Here is a 23,576-nt window from a genome sequence, read left to right as displayed (position 1 = left end):
CACTTCCCATAATGCACTGTGACAACTGGTGTGAAGAATTCTGGGGTGTCAGATAGAAACAGGAGGGAGAAAGAGGCTACTGTAATAGAGAGAAGTGTTATTAATGCAGGAACTGTTCCTCTTCTATTTGCTTCTCATTTTTCAGTGCAATAAAAATTTACAGTCCAACCCCATTTATCTGAAGGCTTTGGGATGCAAATGGATTAATTTATCAGGGGAGTCAGCTGGTGTCCTCTTTATTGTGTTCTAGGTGGAGGGGAGGGTGCTTCCCCATTGTCAGCTATCTCTGGAAAGAGAACCAGTGTTCTGTTTGTATGGCCTCTTCTTCACCCTGTTAAAAAGTGGGGACCCAGATTTTAGCTTGCCTCTCTGTGCTGGCTGGCCTTGTGCAAGCTGGCCAACAGGCTCACCTTTATCCTGCTGTCTTTGCGGAAGCAGGTTGGCAGTTCTTCACTCTTTTCCAGGTTTTGAGACCATCTATGTATCTATTTGTGGAGACTCCCATATTGCCCTGAAACACAAAAAGGGTTAACTAAAAATGGTTCCAATATATTGATAGAAGTTACTCTTGAAAGTGAGAGTGATTACAATAAAGAGGGTTGAAAAAAAATGAGTGAGTGGGTTATAATGTGCATAAACCACAGCTAAAAATATCAGTCAGTATCTGTTTTACTTAATACATTGTTCATAAAGCTCACAGTTAAGCAGTGTTTTAAAAGATAACATTGAATCAAAGCCTTCAACAGGGGCGGGGAACAATCCCTCTTACACATCAGGCTTCCTGATGATTTCCAGTTTCAATAGCACTTGTAGCTGCTTTTAATTTTTTTACAGGAAAAGCTCACTAGGAATTGCTTTTGCCCAGCACAGAAAAATGTGACACAATTGGATTTACAATAAAATAGGGAAAAGGGTAAGGCTGAAAATGAGCTAAAGAGATAATGTATCCCCAGTATAACTTTATACACATGCAGTTTGCTTACTTCTTCATTTTATAGCAAGCAAGGATTAGTTCATTAAGTGCTATAGCCATTTTATTTAATGAGCCAGCCAGCACATGACCTTTATAATACTAAATTATATATTTTTAAATGCATTTTCCATCATGCAAGGATCTTCCTCCACTCCCCCATTAAGCTTCTTCCACCCTCAAGGGTCCCACATCCTGTCTACTATCCTTCAGGCTAAAAACAGCTAGAGCCATCTTCCATTGGAGTATCTCAATTCTGTTTCTGAGTTGGCCAGAGGAGTTGCTTCACAGAGTGTTTTTCTTCCTCCTGTCCTCCAGTTGACCGTAACTCTTGTGATACTAGTTTGCATACAAAATATGCAAATATGTAGCCCAACCATCTTAATTGTCTCTTTCTGATCAGTGTGTTGGCAGCAGGTTGTTTAACATGCCTGCACATTTTTCTGTCTCTTATCTTAGCTATCCAAGAGACTTTCATAAGTCTCCTGAGGCATTTACTACTGAATACATGAATATGCTGCATCAGGGACACTGATTTATGGGAAATGAAAAGCCAAATGTAATTTGTAGAATTTGAAAGTCCAGGATTATACTATTATCTGGCAGACCATTTTATGGAGTTTCATTTATGTCCTACTGTTCTCTCTCCCTCTTTAGAAAGAACAGTATAGAGATGCTCTTGGGGTCTTGTTGACCGCTAAAAGTACTTTCCCCCTACTTTCACACCACTATGGTCTATGAAATAGAATAGCAGGAGTTTAAAACAGAAAATTTTAAATTCCTATTGTTTTGTTACTCCAGTTGTTAATCTGCTTGTTACTTTGCTTCACAGTGTTTGCTATAGTCAACATTACTTGTAAACTGTTAGTAAAATGAAGCACTGAGTCACAGAGCTATTTGAGTATATCTATACAGCTGGACTGGCTGATTTACAGCAACAAGAGTTGCACAGATTCCAGGAGTCAGCAGTCACGATCCATGATGATTAATCAGCAAAGTTAACAACACGCCATTAACACGAGCAAAGGAGGGTTCCCACATCTCATGAAGTTAGTGTTTCACACAGATTTAACAAAACAACTCTGCATCCATTTAAATAGTCATAGATACCTTGAAAGCCTGTAATTGCATTTAAGTATCAAAATATTAGATTCTGAATAAATTATTAAAATTAATGTAGAGAGATAATTTTGTGAAGTCCACAATTTTCATAAATGGATTTTTTTTCTCTGATCATTGTCTCTGTAAGCACCTATGACAAAGTTCCTCCTTTGCCTTGGTGGGCCTTGCACTTTTTGGTGGATTTGCTTGCCTCAGAGGTTCACGGCAGCCCTCAGTTTGGCCACTTCTGCCAGAGGCTCAAACCTGCCGTTCACTCAGCTAACCTCATCACTGGCCAGCATGGGGAAAATGGAGAACAATCCCCACAGTCTCTGTGTCCCACCTAGTGGGTCAGGGACAGGCCAGATCCCTTTCCAAATTAGACCTTCCCTTCTGGTGTTTCTCACAGACCAGATCAACTCCTCCTGTGTCCAATCAGGAGTTGGGGGATGGAGGGAACCAGGCCCACCCTCTACACGGGTTCCAGCCCAGGGCCCTGTGGATAGCAGCTGTCTACAATGTCTCCTGTATCAGCTGCGTGACAGCTACAACTCCCTGGGCTACTTCCCCATGGCCTCCCCGCAGCACCTTCTTTATCCTCACTGCAGGATCTTCCTCCTGAAGCCTGATCACGCTTGTACTCCTTAGTCCTCCAGCAGCATGCCTTCTCGCTCCTTGCATGCCCTCCACTAACTGATGAGAGGTCCTTTATAAACCAGGTGTCCTGATTAGCCTGCCTGCCATAATTGATTCTAGTAAGTTCTTAATTGCCTCCAGGTGTCTTAATTAGCTTGCCTGTCTTAATTGGTTCTAGCAGGTTCCTGATTGCTCTAGGGCAGCCCCTGCTCTGGGTCACTCAGGGAACAGAAAACTATTCATCCAGTGGCCAGTATATTTGCCTTCTACCAGACTTGGGGGAGGTCCTTAGAGCCCGCCCACTTCCTGGATACCAACAGGACCTGACTCCTGTACCCCACTGGTCTGGGTCTGTCACAGCACCATACAACAAGAACTGTACTGTACAAGAAGTTTGATTGAAAATAAGCGTTGTAGTTCCTGACTTTGATTTTGAAATATTTATTTCACCAGGTTTTCCACAGTTCACTGAATGATCTTATGGCTGTGTAGCATCATTTGCGATTTTATCCTTTTATGAAGATCATCTGCTCCTGGTAGAAACATGTCAGGGTTTTACATTATGTATTCCATCCTGCTCACACCAAACTTGTATGGCATCTGGCATACATCATTAAAATAGATGATGCAGTGACAAAAATAAGCCAGTTTATAACTACACTGTTAATTCCTTTCATAGTCAGATGCCTTTATAGAGATACTCAAGTTGCAAATCATAGTTGAAAGAGGTATGATGGAGTTAGCAACAGGAATACAATGGCTGGTAGTTCAAAGGGATTGAAAGCAGCACATATTAGAGACCTGGCAAAAAGTATGCAGTAGCTATAGGATGACTATCTAGATACTGCTACTTTATTATTATTGTTTTTATTATTTTATTATTTGTATTACTATAGCACACAGGAGTCCTAGTCGTGGTCCAGGACCCCTGTGTGCTAGGTGCTGTACAAACACAACAAAAATTATGGTCCCTAACCCAAAAGAGCTAATTGTTTAAATTCCAAATGTAAGACATGGATACAGACAGGGGAGTGTATAAAGAAACAATGAAACAATATTGGTCAGCAAGATAGATGGTGGTCTCAGAACAGCAACCTTGCTATTGTCAAATTTTTTTGGAGGCATCATGGAAAAGATGAGATTTAAGGAGAGACATGAAGGAGGATAATGCATTTGTTTTGTGGTGGTTTACAGGGAGCTACTCCCAAGCATGAGGGGCATGGGAGAAAGCAGGAAGTTGCTTATTTGAAAATTTAACAAGTAGGTATGTGATGGAGGTTGGCTTCATGGACCTATCGGAGACGTGAGTCAGCATCTCGCTAGTGAATGAGAGATGATACGTAGAGTGGAGAGTGGTAGGATAGATTATATGTCCTTCAACAGTATTGTATCTTCCAAGTATTTAGGAATAGAAAAAAAGGAACCTTGCCTTCTTTCTCACCCTCTAGTGGAAATAGCTTGACTAGTTTATAGCAGGGGTAGGCAACCTTTCAGAAGTGGTGTGCCGAGTCTTCATTTATTCACTCTAATTTAAGGTTTCGCGTGCCTTTAATACATTTTAACGTTTTTAGAAGGTCTCTTTCTAGAAGTCTATATTGTATAACTAAACTATTGTATGTAAAGTAAACAAGGTTTTCAAAATGTTTAAGAAGCGTCATTTAAAATTAAATTAAAATGCTGCTCTTACGCCACCAGCCTGCTCAGCTCGCTGCCAGCCTGGGGTTCTGTTCACCTAGGCCGGCAGTGGGCTGAGTAGGGCCTGCAACCGGGACCCCAGACCTGGGGATGGGTGTTTCAGGGGTCAGGGCAGAGGGCTGGGGGAGGGGGTTCAGGGCAGAAGGCTGGGGTGTGTGTGGGGGTGTAGGGCAGAAGGCTGGGTGTGTGCGGGGGGTTCAAGGGTCAGGGCAGAGGGCTGGGGGTGTGTGGGGGGTGCAGGGCAGAAGGCTGGGTGTGTGTTGGGGTGTGGGGGCGCAGGGCAGAAGGCTGGGTGTGTATTGGGGTCCTGGGGGGTGCAGGGCAGAAGGCTGAATGGGGGGGGGTTAGGACAGAGGGCTGGGTGCTCGGCTCGTGGGGGTGCTCCCATCCCCCTGCCCTGAGTGGCTCACGGCAGGGGGCTGGAAGGGATATGCCCTGTTCCACCCCCTTCCCCCAGGCTCCATCCCTACCTCTCTCTGCCTCCTCTACAGAGCTGTGTGCACGCTGCCGCTCTTCCCCCTCCCCCTCGCTAGGGCCATCAGCTGATTGGCGCAGGGAAGGAGAGGAGGAGGGCCAGGAAAGCACTACGCTGGGGGAAGAAGCGGGGGAGGGGAGAAGCTTGGCTGCTGCAGAACCAAGCTTCTGCCTCCTGCCCCCACAGGGGAGAGCGGTGGGCGGGGGGGCTGAGTGGGGCTGGGGGCCGGGACTGCATCAGGGGAGCTGCGTGCCACTCAAAATCGGCTCGCGTGCCATGTTTGGCAGGCGTGCCGTAGGTTGCTGACCCCTGGTTTATAGCCTGCTTGTTTTGGTTTTGTTTGTGTTTGTCCATGTGAATGAATGAGTGGGGTGGGGTGTGTGAAGCAGCTGAGGTAAAGATATTTTAAACTGCTAGGGGTTCACTGCACAGTTAACCAAAGCTCTTACCGAGAGTTTAGCCCACACCCCTCTACCATGCAGACAGAAAAACCTTTTGCCCATGTTTAAGCCCAAGCTAGCTGACCTGACTGGACCTGGACGTATAGGTTAGAGCCTAGGCTACAGATTAATTTGAGCTGGGACCTGCCCACTTTTCAGTGAGAATGCAGGGAAAATCACTCAAATGCTGATCCTCCACTGACCTTCCCACAGTTCCCACTGAAAGACAGACAGGTTCTCCTGCAGTTGACACAATTGACTGGGAAAGAATCCTAGAGCATCTTCGGACAGAGTCATGGAATATGCAGACGCGTATGGGTGAGACAGAGACAGTGAAGACACAGTAACCCAAGTAGGCCTTTGCTGTGGGGATTCGCACACCTGGGCTAGGCTAAGCCAGATGCCGACCACTTTGATTAACTATGCAGTGAATACATACCCCAGTGTCAGCAATACAAGTACTGCAGAGGAAACCATTCCGCTAACCTCCCTCCCTAGTCTATGGCCTGGTCTACACTACGACTTTAATTCGGATTTAGCTGCGTTAATCCGAATTAATCCTTAACCCGTCCACACAACGGAGCCAATTACTTCTAATTAAAGGGCACTTAAAATCGATTTCTGTACTCCACCCCGACGAGCGGAGTAGCACCAAAATCGATTTTGTTAATTCGAATTAGGGGTAGTGTGGCCGCACACCACCGAATTAATGTGGTTAAAATTAATGGGTAGTGTGGCCGCACACCACCGAATTAATGTGGTTAAAAACCGAATTAATGTGCTTAGTGTGGCCGCGCACAATCGAATTTATACAATCTGTTTCCCAAATTCGAATTATCTAAATTCGAATTAATCTCGTAGTGTAGACGTACCCTATGAGCCTATCTTGTCATTCATTGTTAAATTCAGGATCCTTTTAATATCATTGCTCTACTACTGCATTCATAGGGTTTTAGTTTTTAGCCTAATTCTGGGAAATCTATTGTACAATAATGTTTATATCAATAAATGCACAAACAGGCATAATAAAATAAGCATACAATGGTGTATTCAGATGTACTTGTGAGTGACTCCTTTTCTGGGATTTTATTTCATAGCTTGATTGCAATGTTCTACATAAATGGAATTATGCTGTTAGAGATGGTTTCCTCTGAACAATGTTGATAGATAGGAATCGCTGACTGGCCAAATAGAGTCCCCTTGAGATAACAACAGTAGCTTCATTTCATCACAGCATTGTATTAATGCTGTCAAGCACCATTCTTTATGTGAGGTATGAATGATGTGATGGAAATATTAAATTTGTCAGGTGTACTCATGGCAAGAGTAGCTAACATCTCTTTAGGGACAGTTTACAAGTAATTGCACAGTTAGCCCAATTGCTTTGTTACATAATTAATTGTGTTTATACATGGATGAAGCTGTTCTCTGTCCTCTTTGAAGTAGAAATCTATTTCTTGGTTATTTGTGTGTTTTGTTTTTGAACCTTTTCAGGGAAACATAATCTCAACTCTTTCAAGATTGTATATTATTACATATGTACAATTACCTATGAGCTCTTGTTTTCATGAGTTTAAGCCTCAGAGTTCTGTTCTATAGGAAGTTGTGATAGGCATTTTTGGTTTATTTTACTGGTCTCATTCTTCCCAAAAATATTGGAGAAGAGTGGAGGAAAGAATGAATCCACTGTCCTCATTCTCTTTGCATGTTCTGTTTTTGTTACTTCATGGGAAAGAATGAAAAAACAATTTTCTTCTGTGTTAATTTAACCTTTTGGATAGATTCATTTTCAAAATATAACGGATCTACTATCCCCTCTCTTCATCTTAGCTTGTGAAAGATACAAGCTTGGTGTTGGTAGCTAGGACCATTATACTAAGCTATATATTTTAATTTTTAATTTTTTTTCAAGTGCTCAGTGTTTTTGCGAAACCAGTGACTTTATAAGCTATTTGAATAATATTAAAATACATTAATTGTAAACATGTAATAAAAAGGGGAAAGCAAACAATAAAAGCACGCAGTATACACTGTCATTACAGCATATGTGTGACCCATTACATACTAAGTGTGTGGGGATAACTTGAGATTCAGATTGTGGCCAAAATAAACGTGCTTGTTTTGGATTCTGAACCCCTTAAAATGTCAGTGCTGGGGCTGGGGGAATATGTGGCTTTGAATCCCCAGATCTGAGTCCATCCCGTGGTTTTGGTTTCTAGTCAGATCCAAAACCAAATTGACCTATTGTCCAGTTCATGTTCAGATATTGCTTAAACCTCAGCATTTCCCATGAACTTTGGCTCCAAATGGTGGGAATCTCATGAGATCAGATGATTCTGTGCTATTTGTTCCTTTGGACTGAAATCCAGCATGTATTAAGCTCTGTTAAAACTAATCATAGTAATTATTCATCCGTGAACCCCAATCCTGCCCAAACCTGATCACCTTTTCTTCATTCCATGCAGTGCATTACTATTTTTTGTCCTGAATGAGTTCCTTATCTAAAGTCCTTTCCTTATGTTGTTAGGTTTTTAGTAACTTACTGCCCCTGCGTAGTTTTCTCCTTAGGATTCATTATATTTATTTCCCTGGCTTCTCACAGCCCTGATTCTTCAACTGACTGCATGTGAGTGCCACCCTGCCCCCATGCAGAGTCTCATTGAAGCAGATGAGGCTGCACGCATGCATGTAGATGGGTGCACCAGCAGCCAGTCAGTCAGTTGCAGGACTTCACCTAATTCAAAGTGCCTCCAAATTTATTTGAAACATCTTCATTGGCACTTCAGTAAACAGAGTTTGGTGTCTTATAAAAGCATTTGTGCAGAAGTGGGGTAATTTTTAGGGTATGTTTTTATAGTCAGCCTATTAAAATTAACAATGCACTTAGGAATGTTACCCTTATTCTACAAAATAATTGCATTCTGCACCGACTTACAAAAATTGTACTGCTTGAAAGCTCCATTTATTCTGTTGTACCCATTCCATATGCAGAAGATCCTGGGAGCTGTCATCCAGGAAGCAAGAAAAAGGCAAAGACCGTAGCAATTTCATTAATAATAAAGTTATTCACTGAGAATTAAAGAATAATTAGAGGCTAAATGGCTCTCTGGGATGATCTGCAGTGAAAGATAAAAATAAAAGATTAAAAGAATGCTTTTTCAACTTATTCAATGTTGAAGTTGAAGATGACATGGATAAAATAGGCAGAAAGTAGTATAGGCATAAAAATAAATGACAGTGCATATCATTTGAGAATTTATTAGACATACACCATAAGTCATGAGAAAAGGTGTTCAGTATTCATTCCAGATTGTTAAATCTTAATCAAATGTGAAGATAAACTTATTTTCTTTTCTTTCTCTTATTTATCCCATAAATAGGTCCTACCCTTTTCTTCCCAATCCCCTCTCAAAACAAACAAGAAATCTTAGAATATGACAGATATTGGAAAAGACTGTGTAATGAATACAACTAACAAGCACACACAACTCCTATTGTGTCCTTTCATAGACAGTGCTCAGGTCTTTTGAGTGTAGCCTGATGTTACAGTCTAAAACCTGGCTATTTTAATCCTGTGAGCACCAAAATTGGTGCACGCTCAGTGGCAATGGTGTGGTGGCCATTTTGCTTTTTCTGTAAGGTATCAGTGACCTAGAAAGCTGTATGAAGCACTTTCAGAGGAGCATTTTATGAATGTGTGTATAGCACTGAAGTGGTTCTTTTCCTAAGATTTCAAAACAGACCTTATAAGGACGTTAAATCAGCTCATTGTCCACAACAATCACCTCTTTCTTTCTCCTCCTCTCCCCAATATTCTCCATTCTCTCTACCTGATTCTACTAATTTTCACCCATATAGCTGGTCTTCCTTAGATCCTGTACTGTGAATACTGACCTGATTGGACTGCATCTGTAGCGGTCAAACCATTTATCATTTTCCGTCCTCGTAGCTGCTTTTCTCTCCTTAGATTTTCTATATCCATTCATAGCTGGAGTGCTGGTTCTTCTGCTTCTGGGGAAACCGCAGAGATTTTGTGTTTACTTTTGTTGTGCATAGTACATTTTGGGATACCGCTAACACTGTACTCAAATGAAGCAGCGGTGGCAGAACGCATTAGGAAGTTCACTGAGTAATAAAAGTTGGGGGTGTCTCAGTGATCAGGCATGGAAGCTCTCTGATCCATTGCAGTGCTCCACCCTGAAAAAAATGAGCTAGGGCTCAGTCTGCTCCATCCCATTCCATTCCCTCTTTTGTATTGTGTGACTTGCTGTGACAGGAAAATTCTCAGGAAGACTAGGGTGGAGTCCTGGCTCCATTGAAATCAATGAGAGTTTTGCCATTGACTTTAATGGAGTCAGTATTTCACCTGCAGTTTTTAGGCTCCATAAGAGGATCACTATGTTTGAGTGAAGATAAATGCTAGTTTTTCAAGGAAAAGGTTCCTTGTTGTAATATTATTTATTATTAGCATAGAGTGCCCCAATTGGGATTCAGGCCCAATTCTGATGGGCACTATTTAAACGTAGAAAAGTAACAATCCCTGCCTCGAAGGGCTTGCCATTTAAAGATGTATCTATAGCATCCGTACAGCCAATAGAAGTATGGCTGACTCTTATTTTTTTTTGTTTTTTGGCTTTGCTCCCAGCCAGGAACAGTAATAATGCATATGTTGCAAATGGTGCAGGGAATGTCCACCGACACATTTAGGTGGAAGTTCTAAAGTAAGAAAATGTTTTTAATACAGATTCTCAAAATGAATTCAGTATCAACATAATTTACTAATTTATGAGCATGCAGGTAGAGAAATGGCTCAGGATGTCCTGTGATTAAATTGCTCAGTTTTTTGGGGGTATATGGTACACTTTTAACAGAGTGCCCCGTGAGTCTACATTAAGGTTTCTAAATTAGATGCATTCTTTTCCTTCATGCTCCCAATCCCTCCCACCAAAAAAGCAACATTTTTTTTTAAAAGGACCTTTTGTATTTTTTATATAGGTTGCTTTCAGATACTGAACAGATAAACATTTTAAGAAAAGCAAGATCTTATATTCATCAGGAAAAATATCATGAGGCGGTAAGTGAATCATCACCATACAGTGACAAATCTTTGAAAACTTAGACTAAATCTTGGACTTTCATCGTCTTTTTTCTATTTTCCATTTAAGTAGCCGCCTGATTTTTTTTTCCTTTTACTGACTCTTTTACTAACCTAAAATTAATCCTATTGTAAGCCTCACACTTCCATTCATTCAATTCTAAACAATAATTTTGATTGCATATTAAAAGTGACAATTTTTTTTGCATATTTTTTTAATTGTTTGCTGCTGTTGCTGATGTTTCTGACCAAACAAACCACATTTATTCTTGGTGTAACTCTTTTGAAGCCAGTGCAGTTACATGTGGATGAATTTGGCTCAATGTTTTATGAAGGGTGGTGGATTTATTGTGCTCAGATATGAAAAAATAACCATAGTAGCTTTCAATCAAGAATTTCAACCAACCCTGTGAGATATAACCATACAGCACTCTTGTGAGATACAGTAGGTAAATGTCATTTACAGATGGGTACTTTACAGCAAAGTTAAAGGATTTGCCCAAGGTCACACACTGAACTAGCGGCATATCTAGAAAAAAGAATCTATGGGGCCATGTTCTGATCACACATCCCTGTTTGTTTTTTTCCCTCACCTGATCCAACTGTTTTATTTTAACTTCACCATAGTCTGTAGATTTAACTGGTATAAGGAAGACCCAGATTATAACAAGTTTACACCAAGTGCTTATTTTTATGTTTTATTCTACTCTTGGTGTGCACACACTTGAGATCGGACTCTTTTGACCATCAGTGTCCACTGGGGCCATGCATATTCCTTGGGTATCCTCATGGTCCTGTATCAAAGGCATAAATGGCAGTCCAGGTCTAACCACCATTTAATTCCTTCTTGATGACCCTAGCTGTGAGGTGGAGCTCCTCAGTGTCTGGTCTCTGCAATTTTTTTCACAGTCCTTTTGTAAACATTTATAGATATTAGTGTACTTAGAAGTAATTTTAATTAGGATAGTTTGTCCGTCAGAAAGATTTGATAGTTTTGGTAGTTTACCAACTTTTGTTTTTATTTTACTCTGATATGGGACTTTTCCCCTGTACTGGGCTTTATGGATGTCTTATCCTAAGTCACCTTTAAGTGTTGTCCCTCTTGAGAGTCAATCAGTGATGGCACACCAGTTGCCTTTTTTGTCTTGGGAAGCTCACATCTCCAACAAATGCTCTGTCTGCAGGTCCTTTTCTAAAAGCACTTTGAAGGTGAGAGAGACATGCCTAATCATTTTATTAGACTACTTTAGGCAGCTGACCTCTAAACCAGGTGGGGCAAACCCCTCTGGACAAGTTCCACCTCAGTCCAGAAAGTGTCCCTTCGAGTTCTGGTTCCACTAGCTCCCAGGCCTCGTCATCAAAGGCTGGCCTAGCTTCAGACTTCCGTAGGACTGAAAAAGTCAGATTTTCAGAGAGAGCGGAATATTGCTCCCCAGGGAAGAGCAGGGCATATCCCCTTTGAGATTTCCCAGTCAAACGAGGTCCAAGACACCTCACTGCTCCTAATCGAAGAAGACTCCAAGCTGGACTCCTATCACAGTGGGGAGGGATCCCATACATATTCTCTGAGGGTCCTTTTTTGAATTTTATGAGTCTGAAGAAAGTTGAGGGCTTCTCACATGGCTAGATCACATAGGTATAGGAATAGGTATATACCCTGGTATCTTTCTCCCTGGCACCCAGGCCCTTTTCCATATAATGTTCCAAAATGGCCTTATTGGCACACCTGGGATCTTCACCGCACAAGGCATCACACTTCTGCACTACCTTCTAGGGTAAAAACCTCATCCCCTGCTATGTTGTCTTCATCCCCAGCTGAGGAATTGCTCCTGTTTTACCTGGATAACTACAAAAGCTTCCAAGATCTGCTCAGACATATAGGTTCTCTTGAGATACCAGGCACAAGGGGAGGAGGTACAAAAGACCTTACATAAGCTCTTGAATGTTCTTCATGGCTCTGTGCCTGAGCTTTTGGCACTTCCCATCAATAAAGCCCTTTTGGGGGGAGGGATAGCTCAGTGGTTTGATCATTGGCCTGCTAAACCCAGGGTTGTGAGTTCAATCCTTGAGGTGGCCACTTAGGGATCTGTGGCAAAAATCAGTACTTGGTCCTGCTAGTTAAGGCAGGGGGCTGGACTCGATGACCTTTCAGGGTCCTTTCCAGTTCTATGAGATAGGTGTATATCTCCATATATGTATACAGCTGGCAAAGCATATCTGGCAAACACCATTGACCGTAACTCTGACCTCTCTCTAACTGCTGATAAGAGGTACCAGGTGCTGTCGGCCAGGGAAGAGTATCTACACTCATCCAGTATCTGGCTAGCTAGCAGTTGTGGCAGCTTATAAAAAGAGCAGACAATAACAACCAAGGATGATTCTAGGAGATAAAGAACCTAAGCAGCTTGATTTGTTCATTCATAAATTATTTGTCTGCAGCCTGCAATTCTCAATTGCTGATTATCAGGCAGTGCTGGCATGATATGACTTCTTAAATTACAATAAATTGTGTAAGCTTGAAAACTTCTCTCTCTTACCAACAGAAATCGGTCCAGTAAAAGATATTACCTCACCCACCTTGTCTCTGTAGTATCCTGGGACCAACATGGCTACAACAACACTGCATACCAAAAAATTCAGAATTTATTGACAAACTCCTTGAAAGGACAGGGAGCAGTTTAAATCTTTGATCTCTGAGACAATCTTTGATTGCAAGGATGTCCTCTCAGGCAACTCTGAATGCTACTGATACTGCCTCTTGATCCAGGGTGATAGCTGTTGTTATCCTGGGTCCCAAATTCTGGCATCTTGAGAGAGATGCATTGATGATGGAAGATCTTCCCTTTAAGGGCCTGGGTCTTTTTAGTACAAAAACCTGACAAGGCTCTTCTCTTATTAAAGGATTCCTGGGCCACACTCCCCTCTCTCTTGGAGTTTATATACTGGCATCTGAAGGAAAACAGGGAAGACCATGCACTTATGCTAGACAGAGACCATCATTTGATACCTTTTTCCATAAAAGAGCCTTTGCACCTACAAGAAAGAGTTTTTTTAAAAAGAAGACCTTCCTCCTCTGCTATGGCTTCATCCCATTCTGTGTCTGTGTCAAAATAATCACTTTGACAGATTGGTAAAGTGTCTTTCTCCTGTCAGTCTAGTGGATCTACACCCTTCTTTGCCCGCACTTAGGAATCATCTACAATTTTTCAAGGAGTCAAGGAACCTGATAACCTTGGGCTGCTGGGTCCATGAAATAGCCTCAGTCAGATATTCACTACAGATGCATACTATACCTATCCCTACCCCCTTCTCCTTCCCTTTTAAGGGGCTGTGCTCATGAGACACTGTTACATCTGGAAGGGGAGTCCTTTCTGTCTCTCGGAGTATCGAAAAGGTCTAGCTAAAATTCAGGGGGAAGGGTTTTTATTCTAATTACTTCCTAATACTGAAGAAAAAGTCAGGATGGCGACTAGTTTGGAATTTGAGAGAGCTCATTACCTTCAGCCGACAATTCAAATTCAGAATGGTAATCGTAGCCTCTCCAATTCCATCACTAGATTCACTAGACTGGTTTGGGGTTCTTGATCTGCAAGATGCCTACTGCCAATCTCCATACTTCCAGCATCCCCTTATAAGTATTCAAGACTTCAGATGGAACAGAACTATTATCAGTACAGAGTACTGCCCTGTGGTCTTTCTCCAGTGCCAGTGGTGTTTACCAAGGATCTAGCAGTCATCACTATTAGACTCCACAATAGCCAGAGCTTATCTGTCCCAAGACAAGATTTGAAGCCACGTCCAACCTTATCATTTATTTTCAAAAGCATCCTCATACTACTGTAAGGAATTGGGTAAGACTTCTTGGGCACATGGCCGCTTGCACATTTATCACAAAGCGTGCTATACTATTGGCTGGCTAAAGTTGATATACATGCCAAGCAAACACTACGTGGACATGACTCTACTAATCCCTCACAACATTCTAACATTAATAAACAGATGGTAAGATCCTAACCAGGTGTGCAGGGGAGTACCTTTTTTCTTTGCCTCTCTCAACCAAGATTTTTGTGATGAATATGTCCCTTCTGGGTTGAGAGCACATCTGGGCCATCATCAGGCACAGGGTCTAATGGACTCAAGAGAAGTCTCATCGTTGTCATGGCAAATCTCAAAGGGACCCAAATCTCTTCTACTGGATTTAATAGATAGTGGGAATGTCTTACATTCAAATCTAATCTCCCTCCACCTCACCACTTGGCTATTGGCTCGATGTCAGAGAGATCATGTTCCTCAGATGTCCAGAACATCTTGATCCAAAATAGAAAGGATTCCACCACATTAACATATGCTGCTAAATAGAAGAGATTCAGGTTATGGTGTGAATAATGATATTTACAGCCCGTTAACTCCTGCACCCCTGCTGTCTTGGACTATTAGCTCTGAATTCTTCAGAAAAAGCTATCTGTCAGCTTTGACTGCATTTAGCAGTCATTTCTGCATATGACCACAATGTCCAGAGCCACATGGTGTTTTCCTACACCACTATAGTTAAGTTTCTTCAGGACTTTATTCATGTTTTTCCACTGGTAAGGGAACTTCCTCCATGGGACCATAATGTGTTCTGGAAGGCTTAATGAGCGCTCCATTTGAACCTCTGGCAAGCTGTTCCCTGTTGTTTATATATGAAAAGGTCCTTTTTAGTAGCAGTCACATCAACTAAAAGAATTGGTGAAATGCAAACTCAGATGGCAGGCCCTTCTAGTGTAATATTTCATAAGGATAAAGTATCACTCACACACCATCCCAAGTTCTTACCCAAGGTAGTCATGGATTTTCGTTTGAACCAAATGATTCATTTACCAGTATTTTTCCATAAGCTACATTCTAATCAAGGGGAAGAAACTAGGCTACAAACTTCAGGTGTTTGCAGAGCCCTGCCTTTTTATTTACAAAGGACCAAATCCCTCAGTGTCTCCTCAAAGCTATTTATAGCATTTGCTGACAGAATGAAAGGTAGAGCGGTATCAGCCCAGAAATTATCCAGTTGGGTATTGGGATGTATTAGGGTCTGTTATGAGCTAGTTAGGTTAGATCCTTCCTCTCAGATTAGGACTCACTCCATTATGCAACTTCCTTGCAAAGCATTCCCATTTTGGAGTGGAACATTTGTGGACAAGCACTTGAGGAAAGAAAACATACTTAACTTACAGTAGCTGGAGTTCAAGGTGTGTTGTCCATATATATTCCATGACCTGCCCCCCTTCTCTCCCCCCCGCCCCACTACTACAGAATTCTGAAACATCTGGGTTCTGTGGTGATGAAGGAACAGAATGGCAGAATGGGTCCACACTGTCCTTTATGCCCTCAGTATGGGAGCAGAACACCTAAGGCTCATGCATGGTCCCAGTGGATACTGATGGCCAAAAGACTCCAATGTCTAGTGTATGGGGTGCATGTGCAGCAAGATTAGAATATATGGACAACATATCTCAAAGAATTCTAATTACTGTAAGATAAGAAACTTTTCTTAGCTATATGTTTTCTTGGTAAGTTTATTTTATGAGTATGTTCTACCTGATTATGTTGTAAATGATTATGATATCTGTTCTGTTTTTCTCTGAAGGTATCTCTTTGCAAAACCCTGATTAGCCTTGCTTTGGAAGGACTGTCATATTACCATACTTACGACAGATTGTTCTTGGGCATAAGTGTTGTCATGGGTTTTGTGGGCTGGACATCTTATGTAATTTTGCTGATTGTCAAGACACATACTAGTCTGACTAGGAGTACCCATGATAAGGTAGGTTGAAATATGCAGTGATGTTGCTGCCCAGGTAATTCGCAATTTATACATGCATAGTATTATTTGTACAAAAACAGTAGGCCAATTGATACCCCCACAAGCAAAGCTGGAGTAAAAGATCCTTGCCAGCAGGAACTACTTGTAGTTTGAGGGAAATCTCCCTCACCAACCTGCAGGTACGGTTCAGGACATCGAAAAGATGGGCCATTGTGTAATGTATGAGGAGAACAACTGGACAGATTCCATTGCTTCTAGTTGCAGTAGGTTTGTAGTTCATAGCAACTGTGGTATACATTGATTCATTAAAGTCAAGAAATACAGACCATGTATCCATATTTAACCAGGTCAGTCTCCACATCAGTGGAGACTCTGTTAGCCTTTTCATGACACTGCTCTTTTCCCTCCTCCTTACTAGATTTCTTTTGTTCTTTTTTATGATTATTTTACTAAGATGAATTTTGGCCATAGGTTCTCTGACTGTGTTTGCAGTATTTCCCACTTCTTGTCATTCATGACCATGTGTTAGAAATGTAGTGTAGTTGTATTAAAGGAAAACTACTTGTATTTTGGTCAGTCACATTCTGAAACCACACTCAGACAGACACATTTCTTTCCATGTACAGTATTGGGCAATGTTTTTGGAAATGAAGGCTTAAATTGGTGCTTGGGGGAATTCTCCCTAATATTGGCCTTTCTAATTTAATGCAAGTGACAGCTATTTTGCTGGTAATGCTGTATGAGGTAGGAGAATATAAACTAACTTCTCCCTTCTTTCATATTGGCTTAACATCAGAAGAACATAGCTGTGTAAATACATATTCGCCCTTAATTTTAATTATTTAACATTAAAATATCTTGTGATTGTTAATCCAGACTGGCTAATAGGACTGTTTACGTTAATCGTCTCCTAAAACTGTGTGTGGCTTTTTATGCTCCTCACGAAAACACTTCCCCTTAAAACAATGTGTTATTTAATTTAGGAAGAATTCTAAGTTTATCAATTTTTCCTATTTTTAAACATCCACAGAAAATGTAAATCTCCTTTCATCTGCAATTTGGGACCAAGTTGTGGAGCCAAAAGATGTATATTAACATTTGTGATAGAATGAGTTGCATTAGGTCAGTTTTCAATGTGACATATCTTATCCTAACTTAATATGACACAACATGCCAGAAATTTTATTTTAAAAGTCATTTAGATCTGATACTTCCCATCAGTTTAGCTCAGGGGTGGGCAAACTTTTTGGCCCGAGGGCCACGTTGGGGTTGCGAAACAGCATGGAGGGCCAGGTAAGGAAGGCTGTGCCTCCCCAAACAGCGTGCCCCCTCCCACTTCCTGCCCCCGACTGCCCCCCTCAGAATCCCTGACCCATCCAACCCCCCTGCTCCTTGTCCCCTGACCGCCCCCTCCTGGGACCCACTGCTCCTAACCGCCCCCCTGGGACCTCAGCCCCTATCCACCCCCCCTCCCAAGCCCCTTTCAGAATGTGGCCCTGTGAACATGGGCGGAGGACTCAGGAGCAGCAGGGGCAGCTGCGCAGCCAGAGAGAAGCGGCGGTTCCCCTTCAAAGCACCGCTTCTCTCCGGCTGGCTGCATGGCCACCTGGTGCTCCTCCTGAGTCCTCCAGCCGCGTTCCACGGGCTCCTGCAACCCGCACTGCCTACCTGCTCTCCTGCCCCCTCAGTGCAGCCCCTCCCCCCCTTTTCCCCTCCCCAGGGTCCGGGCACTCGGGCAGCTCAGCACTGGCGCACCCTCCCTCCCGCGGAGGGTGCGCCAGTGCTGAGCTGCCCAAGTGCCCGGACTCTGGGGTCCCTTGTTGTTGGGGGGGTCGTGCCAGGGCACCCTGTGTTCACTTGTAAATCTGCACCTGAGCTGCGCTGCCGTGCCGGAGCCAGCCACGCCACTGCGCTGGCGGCACGGTGAGTTGAGGCTCTGGGGGGCAGCAGGGCAGGGGCTGGGGCCGGCTGGGAGCTCAGGGGCCGGGCAGGACAGCCCTGCGGGCCAGATGTGACCCGCGGGCCATAGTTTTCCCACCTCTGGTTTAGATAGAGACAGTTTTATGTCAATTACAGGGGAAGGAAGAGGAATGAATGTTTTACACTAGCTACCTGGTCTGCTCTCCCCTACATGTTTAATACGTTTGCATATCCCACTATATATTTTTACTCCTTCAAAGAAGTTGACACAACTTATAGAAGAAAAACAATAGATAGGGTGGTTGGTTTTTTTTAGGCTTTGTCAGCGTATAATGTACCAAAGACTGCCCTTGGATCCTAAGGCTTTTGCATGTTATGTCAAATTGTAATGGGCTTCAGAACAAAAATATTTAATAAAACTTTAACCTTTCAAATATCAGAATGTTCCCAGATTACAGTGAGTGGTTCCTGAATTAGTGTAAATAAAAGCTGTGACAAGAAAGGAAAATGCTTATTTAATGTTCCTCTTTGTAGACATAGAGGTGATGGATATGCAGTAGTGCTATTTTAAGAAATACCAGTTTAGAAAATTTCATCCATTTCTAAGTGTACATCAGAGTTTTATATTTTCTGAAATTCCTCTTTCGTACAGGCCCTTTATTCCGCAATAAACAAGCATGATAAAACAATCTGCAATCTCTCTTCCCTACTAAAAGGAATATTCTCTTTAGGTTATAAATTCTTTGGAGAAGCCCAATTTTTTAAAATCATTAACAGGGCTAGCTGTGTCTAGAAGCTTTTAAACAATAGTTATCTATAGCCATCTCTTGTCTATAGTCTTATACTTAGTTTGTAAGCTCTTCAGGGCAAGGCTCATCTCTTTTGTGATGAGTTTCTGCAGTTGCTAGCACAATGGGGCTGGGGCTTCTAGGAGTTATCACAATACAAATAAAAATAGTCACATCCCTTGGTTTCTTGTATGAACATCAAAATTCAAAAAGGTTTAGAAAAAAGAGGATTAATACCAAATAAATTAATTTCAACAAATAAATGCAAACTTGAAGCCTCTTCTTGCAGACCTGCCTTACACAGAAAAACCTTACTCACATAAGAGAAGGCTGTGGAGAATCAGTCCGTAGTTCCTGAAAAGAGGGTTGGATTTTCCAATAGTAATTAAAGAATTGTATTCCAGTTTGATTACTGAAGTTTCTTCTCCTACTAATTTCTTACACAAAAGAAACAAATGTGCACATGGAATTTTACGTTGAAACTTTTGGACATAGTAAATGTTATGCAAACTTGGGTGCTAAAATTTATTTTTCTAAATGCATATTTAGACACCTAAATAGAAGTGTCCTTATTTTCCAAAATTCTGAGTAACTATAATTCCCTTCGATTTTCAAGTACGTTGTGCATGCACAGATCAGTGTTGTATGTACCAGTTTGTGCACACACATTTTTCACGTGCAGTTTACTGTAAGTCCTTTTGCTTGAAAATTTAGCCCTATATGTCTAAATGCCACTCCTAAGTATTTTTCTGCCTGGAAACACTATACAGTTTGCTGATGAGCTGCCTTGTACATTAGTTTAGCTGCTTTCTTGGAATAATGTTTGATGTACTGTGCATCAGATAACTGGGAAATAGTATTCTGAAGTTTGAAATATTAGAGTACTGTTTCAGGAATGTTTATATGAATCATTTGCATTTCAGGCATCTACTGTTCTCCTTTTGTATGGTTTTGGAGCTATTGGAGTATTAATAGCTTTTTTCCTGCTGATTCAAACCTGTCCGTGGACGTATTACATATATTGTCTGTTACCAGTACCAGTATGGTATGCAGTTGTGAAAGAGTAAGTAAAGACTCAAGCTGATTCATAAACTCATCTCGCTCGTCTTCTACGCCCCGCCCTTTGTTGACAATCAAATTATGCAAAAGTCATTGAGAAATGTTTTTCTTCCTTTTATGAAGTATTCATTTTCCAGGACATTCCAGGACACTCTGGTTTATCTCTCCCTAGCAGGTGAAGTGGGGTTTCCAAACTGACAGCTATATTTGGCCCTTCTAGTAGATACCTCTTCTATTTGGAAATTTTTTTGACCAATAAAAATGGTCTCATACCCTCCAAAACCAAAATAACATTGCAGGGTGTGGGAGAAGCTGCCTCTAGAGTCTAGCCCCTGGAGCAAGTTCCTGATGTGTTGGAGAGGAATTTGCAGAAACTGATTTCATAAGTTGGGCAAAACGTTCCTTTTTTCAGTGATTTTTCAAACTAAGTCTGGTCCAAAGTGCTGAACGCTCTCAACCCCCACTGCAATTGAGGACACGCAGCACCATTCAGAATCAGGCTCTAATTCTGCAAAATTGGTTGATGGTTCTGGCGTATGCTGAAAAAATGCTCTCGATTATGGAAATATTTGTAAGTTTGCAGTTGCCGTTACCTGCCTGACATATTGGCTGTTTGTATTATTCAAAGAAAACTGGACAAGCTCCTGTTGGCTTTTAGTAATGACCTGTTTAATAGACACTAATAAAGCTAACCAGGCATATTTTTGTCAACGCTTTTGAATTTTTCATCAGTTTCAGTGGATGCTGAACTTAATGTAAATATTCATAAACTCAGTAGTCCATACACATGAAGGTAGTTCTGATGGTGTTAATGTGTAAAGTTAAAAAAATGAGGGCTGCTTCTGAGCACTTACACTCTTAAACCTCCTAATTTATGGCAGTGATCCTGTCTAATTTGTTTTAACTAAAGATAATGATTATCCTGTGCAATCTTCCTAACCAGATTCAGAGTTATTCAAGATCTTGCGTCATTGCTCTTGGTATTTCCTCTGGGTCAGTCTATTGGATTCTTAGTAGCTGGTGCTCTGGGAATTGAAATATTAGTAAGTACTTTATTACTATGTATTTATAAAGGACCTCATTGTTAGCTTTTTATCTGCTTGAGGAAATGTTGCTTTTATTAAAATTTGTTTTTCATTTTCTTATTGAAATTTTTTATTAGGTTTTCAGCTTTTTTTACCGCTCTACACTTACTGTTGGTCTCATTGCCTTTGCTGGCTGGCCATTGATCACACGACTGTGGGCTCAGGCAAAGGTACAGTAATGCTTTGCCAAAAGGCATTAAATTGATTGGTAGTTGGTTACCTTTTAGTAAATGGTTGGTCTCCTCTTTTGGACTGTGGTCTCCTGATTCTCATTCCTGTAATGCACTTCCTGTTATCACTATAATGGCTAACATCAAGCAGGACAAGATAATGCCACATTTCCTGGATCTATTGATGTTACAATTTCACAGGCCAAGCAGTCAGGGTGCTGACCGAGCAGCGCTGTCATGACACTTGACTGAAAGCTGATCTTGACTGTAGTGTGTCTGCACTGCTTTTGGTAGTCACTGTAATGGTCCAACAAATTGGTTGGGAAATCCAAGATTTCTGCTGAAGTCTAGTGTCCCAGTTAGCTGTGTCATGTTGCCATCCTGTTTTCAGGCTAGCTTCAGTGTTACCAGTGTTCAGTTGTTGTATTCTGTGATGTAATAATTAAAAGTGCTTGGGATAAAATCCCATGAAAATAGTCATGAAACATACACAGATATTTTACTAAAACGTAACAGTTTTATAAACATTGAGGTCCTTAAAGGAAGCTTACAATGATTAGTCATAATACTGTAGGCCTGTAGCTATTTATTAAATACAAATATTTCTTGAAAATTAATTTTTAAAATAGCTATTATAATCATCTGTCACTGTTTCACTATCTCTGTAACCAAATAGTTTACCTCGTCTCACCTCTAAAGCTGCCATTGTACTAAAGCTTCCCAGCAAAAACTCTAGTCTGGTACTGTAGGGTGGGAGTCAGGTGGCACTGTTTCCACTTGAATGCGTGGGAAAGCAGCAGCTTTCAATGTCAGCCATCACTGTTAATTTATTCAGAACCCTTTTTAATCCAAAAAACACAGCAAACTCTAATTTTTAAAATGTATTATGACAACTCTAAAGATACTTGTTTTCTCTTGTATTCAAATGAGAGAGATTCCTGAGTCTTGCTTTGCATTATAAAACTGTCCAGGTGGCAGCTTCCTATTTGACTGTTAATTATTTTTAATGTATTTAAGACAATTAATGGTTACTTGTTCTTCTGAGTAGTTATAATATAGAATATCTGTGATAATATTAGTTTTATTGGGATCTCATCTTGCATTTCACTGATTTCCATAAAGTTATAGATAAAACCCGGTTTTCTGAATAACAAGTTGTGCTCAAAGGCCCCAATTCAGGAAAGCACTTAAACACACTCTTAACTTTATTTCCTCTTGATTTCAGTAGGACTTTAGAAATTATTTAAATGCTTCCCTGAATCAGGGTCAAAGTGCTGTAGTATAAATGGCCCTGTCAATTTTTTTCAGTTTATCCTATCCATGATGCATGCAACCATTTATTCTGATGGAGATTCTAATGGCTGACTATACTATTAGCTCAGTATAGCAAATACAGAAATGTTTTCTCTGTACAGTCAGTTTTGTCTGCAGGCATGATTTGCAAAGATGCTGTTGTTTGTTTCTTTCTTCTAGGTAACAACACTGAGCTGGACTCTATTATGTTTACTCTTGGCAATGTTTCCCTTGATGCCTGTTGTAGGAAGAGAGCCTAATATTTCTCTGGTGTAAGAACATTTTGTTGATTAAAGCTCTTTATTTTTCCATTTAATATTCACAAATTTAAATTCCCATATCTAATTTTAAGTAATTTGTCATTGAATAAAAGTGTGTAGCTAATGAAGTACTCACATTAATGGGATGGATTTTTTTTCTCTTTTATTATGTATCTAGCTTTTCTTTGTTGTTTTCCTGTTTCCTGTATCCTTTCCTCCTTGATTTTCTCTTTGGCGTCTCCTTCCCATATTGTGCATTTCCTCCTCTTCTTTCTTTTGTCTCGTCCCCCACTGAGCCATTGTCAGTTTTTTCTTGTGCACTTCTATTATCTCCATCATCCACTCCATTCTCATTGCCAACTATCACTTCATCTTGCAGGCATCACCTCTCACCAGTCTACTTTCCAGTCCCACTGATTGGCCCAGCATGGTTTGGTTAGATGTAGTATAGAACTTAATGCAGAGAAGGAAAATGCTTGATTTGAACTTCACACAACACTTCTTTCCCTGCTAGACACATTGTGCCTAATGGAGTCATTTTAGCATGGTGTCACTGTGCTTGAGTAAGAGATGCTGTTAGAGCTCTGATACCTGGATATGCAGCACGATGTTTGGAAGGTGGGGGAAGAGCTATGATCCTAAATATTTTCAAAGGTATTGATGCTTTTCCCAGACATAATTCCAACACTGCTCATTGAGTTTTAGTCCATCCTAACAGATTTTCGATCCAACCCTTCCCCATCTATTGCCAACCCACTCCTCTTTTGTCATTGTGGTAGGCATTTTAGG

At 41.1% G+C, this 23,576-nt stretch overlaps 1 protein-coding gene across 1 annotated transcript in view; it reads left to right on the top strand.

Moving 5' to 3' along the window:
* PIGN (phosphatidylinositol glycan anchor biosynthesis class N) overlaps positions 1 to 23,576 on the top strand; it is a 175,233-nt gene that overhangs the window by 99,767 nt on the left and 51,890 nt on the right. Inside the window, exons 13-18 of the mRNA XM_026658519.2 lie at positions 10,313 to 10,391; positions 16,036 to 16,212; positions 19,844 to 19,983; positions 20,923 to 21,022; positions 21,142 to 21,234; positions 22,708 to 22,799. Of these exons, the coding sequence (XP_026514304.1) occupies positions 10,313 to 10,391; positions 16,036 to 16,212; positions 19,844 to 19,983; positions 20,923 to 21,022; positions 21,142 to 21,234; positions 22,708 to 22,799 (681 nt within the window). The remainder of the gene's footprint in view (positions 1 to 10,312; positions 10,392 to 16,035; positions 16,213 to 19,843; positions 19,984 to 20,922; positions 21,023 to 21,141; positions 21,235 to 22,707; positions 22,800 to 23,576) is intronic.

Source organism: Terrapene carolina, unplaced genomic scaffold, assembly GCF_002925995.2.
Source record: "Terrapene carolina triunguis isolate 2854851 unplaced genomic scaffold, T_m_triunguis-2.0 Scaffold53, whole genome shotgun sequence".
NCBI lineage: Eukaryota > Metazoa > Chordata > Testudines > Emydidae > Terrapene > Terrapene triunguis.
Note: the sequence above shows the minus strand (reverse complement) of the source record. Positions and strands in the feature narration are given on the sequence as shown.